The following is a 4,456-nucleotide window of genomic DNA, read 5'->3' on the forward strand; positions in this document are numbered from 1 at the left end:
GTTCCGAGGAGTTTGTGGATGACCTGGAACATTTGCTTAATGATGCAGAAGAAGACATTCGATCAAAAAGCAGTTTAAAAGCCGATACAGCGGAAGTTAATCAGGAAGCTATTTCTAGTACTATCAGTATCTGTACGCAAGACATGAAGGGACATAAAACGTCGTTCCACGATAATCAAGAGGCGAAATTGCCATTAGAATTGGTTGCTAGCGATGGTAATTCCTCGAACGAGAATCAAAGAACATCAGGGGACGCTCATGGGGAGCCCTTCAGAGATGTAGTAGATGATTCGCTAGAAAGTGTGGAGGAGGACATTCCTGAGGAAATTATCTCTGGTGATCTTGACGGAGATGATGTCTATGAACCCTGTGATTTTTCCCTAGGAAATGATGCTGTCAACGATGGCACTGAAATTGTTGCCAGCAACGTCTCGATTTGTCAACCGAGTTTTACCAGTGATAGTAAAGATGCAAATATAGCCCTTGAATGTGAATCCATCAGCATATCTTTGAAGACCATCGAAACAGTTGTACCAGAGAAATCGAGTCAAGACACTGATGTTCTTTTGGATGTAACATTGAAAAATCATCTTGAAAAAAACAAATGATCAGGCTTTTTAAAGGTGTTCGTTCACGATGAAACGTTCCTTCCTGAAGAAGAGGGCAAGACTGTTATATCTCTCGATGATGTCTTGCAGAGGGATGAAGGATCTTTCAGTGCAGTGTTTTCATCAAGTGATGATGAAGGACAAGACGTTCATAACGCCCTGGTTTCAGGAAACAGAAGTTCGAATTATATTACGAAAGTGGTGGAACATGACGAAGTAACTGTGGGAGGTTTTCCGAGATCAACAATGTATCCGGAAAATGTCTTGGAAAAGGATGAAAGAGAAATAGGCTTTGAATACCTCGATGAAATAGAAACTCTTTATGCGGAAATACACACTTTAAAAGAGCACAATGGAGAGCTTAAACTCGAGCTGGAAGAAAAGAGTCAAGCGATGTATACCATTGAGTGCATGATCAAGTCAGTTAATCTTGAAAATGAAAATCTCCTGAGTCAAGTTGAGAACATTGAGAATGAGCTACAAAATGCGTTGTCGGAGAAACAGGATCTGGAGTTGGAGTTGAGTGCGCAACGTGCGGATCAAGAGGTGAATTTGGATGGAATGCCTGAATATCACACACTTGTTACAGAGGTGAACAACTTGAGAAAACATAATGAACAGCTTCAGACGCACCTTGAGAAGAGCGAACTGCAGCTTAGAAACATAGAAAGTGTCGTAGAACAGCTTAACTTCGACAACGAAAAACTTTTGGAGAGGATAGATTGCTTGAAAATTGAGCTTTCTGAGAAAGGAGACCCAAAGGTGGATGAAAAAGTGCTTCTCGAAAAGAGTCAACGCACAGAAGATGAAATAAGCAGTGGGCTTTTAAAAGAGAGAGATTTGGAGTTTAAATTGATCAAAAGAAGTGCACAAGATTTGGCTTTGGATAAAGACTTTTCTGCAGAGGTAAAAACTTTGAAAAAAACAAAACGAACAACTTGTACTGCACCTAGAGGAAAGCAAAATGCAATCAAAAAACATGGAAGGTGTCGTTGAGGAGCTAAACTTTGAGAACGAAGGGCTTCTGCAAAAAGTAGATGACTTGGAAACAATAATATTCGAGAAGAAAGCCGTTGAGTTGGATGTAAAGAGGCGTCTTGAAAAGTACGTTGAAGAAAACGAAGCTTTACGCAATTGCTTGAAGGAAAATAAAAATGAAAGTACAAGCTCTAGCCGAGAAGAAATAATGGAAATCGCAGCTGAACGTAAAATACTGAAAGACATTCATAGTAAAATTGATGGTATACGCAAGGACCTCTGCGTTAAAGGGGGCGTAACAATTGAAACGTCGTTGGAGAGAACTGTCGTCGACAACTCAAAAACTGAGTTTACTTCAAGGACTACGATCGGTTATGTCGTCTGTTGTGGCGATGGATGATGACTTGAAAGATACCATACTTGCAATGCAAAGCGATTCTGTAGAACACAAAAGAGGTCTTGATACAGAGCTGGCGGGAATTAAGGACGAATATGGAAAAATGCTGGGCAAAAAACAACGCTGAAATCAAGTCCCTTAAAACGCAAAACGATGAGCTAAAATTGAAGCTACAGGAGAGAGGAAAAGAGAGCAGCAATGTGGAGTGCAAAACTGAGTCCTGTGACGCTGAGAAAAGGGAGCTTCTAGAGCAAGTTCAGTTCTTGGAGAACGAAATTAAGACCGTGCTAGATGAAAAGCGTGACGTCGAAAAGGAATTAAAGAAGAAGAACAACGAAGACGAATACAGAGAGAGAGAATTGTCAAATCTCAGAAAAAACATGATGTGCCAAGAGTTTAATTGGGAAGAAATGGACGCTAACTTGAATCAGGTATGGAATGACAAGCAAAGTATAGAGAAGGAACTTGATTTCACTGTTGCATCTCTCGAAGAAAACCGAAGCAGCCAAGTTGAACCTGTTAAAGAGATGGATAGAATGAAGCTTCAGGTAGAAAAGCTCAAAGAAGAGCAAGCCACTCAGCGAGCCTCGAAGGACTATGCATACCTTCGGGAAGTAATTGAACATTTGAATGGTTCATTAAGTTTGAGCAGCCGGAATGAAGCCCGCCTTAAAAAAGAGCTTGAGTTTGCGACGTTTGGAGCTTCTTCCGTCAGCAGTAATGAACAACTTCTTATTCTCAAAGATGAATACAAGGCCAGGATTGAAAAGTTAGAGAAGGAAAACACCTTACTTTTTGAGAAACTGGAATGGGGAGAAAAGTCGGAGGGTACCACTGTGCATTTGGAAAAACTAATCTCAAAATGTACAGGAAGAGCTACGCCGCTTCCAGGAAAAAAGTGACCAGGCTCTCAAAAATGGAGGCAAGGCCAAAAAGGACTATAAGAAATTAAGAAACCGGCTTATTCGTAATGAGGGAAACATAACAGCCCTGACAAAGTCCTTTCAGCGGGGAACACATGAAACGAAGGAAATGCATAAAGAACTAAAGCGTCAAGTACAAAATGACGTGGAGCAAATTAAAGAGTTCATAGAGAAAAAAGTAGGAAACGAACAGTTTGTAAACTTTATCCAAGAAATGAAGGTTCTCCTAGAACAGACCTTACACACTGTCCAGAAAAACCAAGCCAATCGCGAAGTGAATGGAAGTAATCTTGATAGACGGCTAGAAAAAACTCAACAGTTGGAGAATGCGTACCAGGAACTCAAGGGCATGTTGGATATTAATGAGGCTCAACTTGGAGAAAAAGGACAAGATAATTGAAGAATTGAAATTACAGCTGCGTAACGAAAGGGAAAGTAACATGAGCTTACAGAGCGCTTGTGACAATGCAGAAGTCAAGGCAAAACAAAATGCTGAGGAGAAAGCCTGTGAAATCACCAATCTTCGAGAACTACTTGTCGATAGTGAAGGGAAAGCACAAAGTGCCAACGAGAGTGTTGTAAACATAACGAAATACTTAGAAAGTGCAAAAGAAGCTTTGGCCCAGAAGAAGAAGAACTAACAAATGTAAGGGCCTCCCTTTGTGAGGGAGACCAATTACTCGTGAACTTCACAAAGAGTCTTGAAGAAATGCAGTGTGAGCTGGAGGACACCAAGAGAGTATTGATAGACAAGGACATGGCCTTAAACTATGTAGAGAGATATGCTGAGATGCTCATTAAGATGGTAAAACCCAAGACCACGAAATACTCATGACAAATAAGTTGGTTACTGCAGTAGTGGAAAAACGTGGATAGAGTGGGAAAAGTTCTAGAGAGTAAGCTACTTGGAAAAGATGTAGAGAAGACGTCGCGGGAAACTATGACAGACAATGAAGTGGTTGAAAGCAAGGGAAAAGAGAGTATCGAACTGGAAACCTTGAAATATGAATTCGAAGCCTCCCTTAAAGAAAAAGACCAAACATTCAGCAGCTGGAGGCGTCCATAATCCAGCTCAAGCAGGATCTTGCTTTTGCTACTTCTTCGGAGGAGGAAAAGGAAGATGCATTACAGAAACTTATGCGTGCCTTGAGAGTCAAAGAAAAGAACTGGAACTTTCTAATCATAGAAACAAAAACAGATAGCGGACGAGGTTGCAGATTGTTTTGGAAAGGAATTGACAGAGTTGAAAAGACTACTCACTCAACAAGAAGCGAGGTCAAGAAACTCAAAGGATCAGTCGCTCAAGAGATTCCAAGCTAAGGGAACAGAGTAGTAAGTTAGAGGAGTGACGTTGCTTCTGCTAACCAAAGAGAATGCACTTGATGTTACAGAGCAAGAACTAGCCAAACAGACAAAGAAAAAAGATCCTTAATGGACCATTTAAAGACGAAAATGGCCGAAATAAGGGGTCTTCAAGAAGCACTGGACAACAAGAGTCCGGGAAGACGCAGGTCCCACGAGAACTATCCAGGTGTTATTGCACATATGGA

The 4,456-nt window shown here is 41.0% G+C and overlaps 3 protein-coding genes across 3 annotated transcripts in view; all 3 read left to right on the forward strand.

The window, feature by feature from the left end:
- Positions 1-1,604, forward strand: part of LOC138054142 (myosin heavy chain, clone 203-like) — a 1,614-nt gene extending 10 nt beyond the window's left edge. Inside the window, exons 1-2 of the mRNA XM_068900639.1 lie at positions 1-572; positions 624-1,604. The exon at positions 1-572 is cut by the window's left edge and continues 10 nt beyond it. Of these exons, the coding sequence (XP_068756740.1) occupies positions 1-572; positions 624-1,604 (1,553 nt within the window). The remainder of the gene's footprint in view (positions 573-623) is intronic.
- LOC138052481 (DNA mismatch repair protein Msh2-like) overlaps positions 1-4,456 on the forward strand; it is a 229,291-nt gene that overhangs the window by 81,701 nt on the left and 143,134 nt on the right. The window lies entirely within an intron of this gene.
- On the forward strand, positions 2,079-2,885 carry LOC138054143 (uncharacterized protein MCAP_0864-like). The gene has a single exon (XM_068900640.1). The coding sequence runs from the start codon at positions 2,079-2,081 to the stop codon at positions 2,883-2,885; it is 807 nt and encodes a 268-aa protein (XP_068756741.1).

Source organism: Montipora capricornis, chromosome 6, assembly GCF_036669925.1.
Source record: "Montipora capricornis isolate CH-2021 chromosome 6, ASM3666992v2, whole genome shotgun sequence".
NCBI classification, from domain to species: Eukaryota; Metazoa; Cnidaria; class Anthozoa; order Scleractinia; family Acroporidae; genus Montipora; species Montipora capricornis.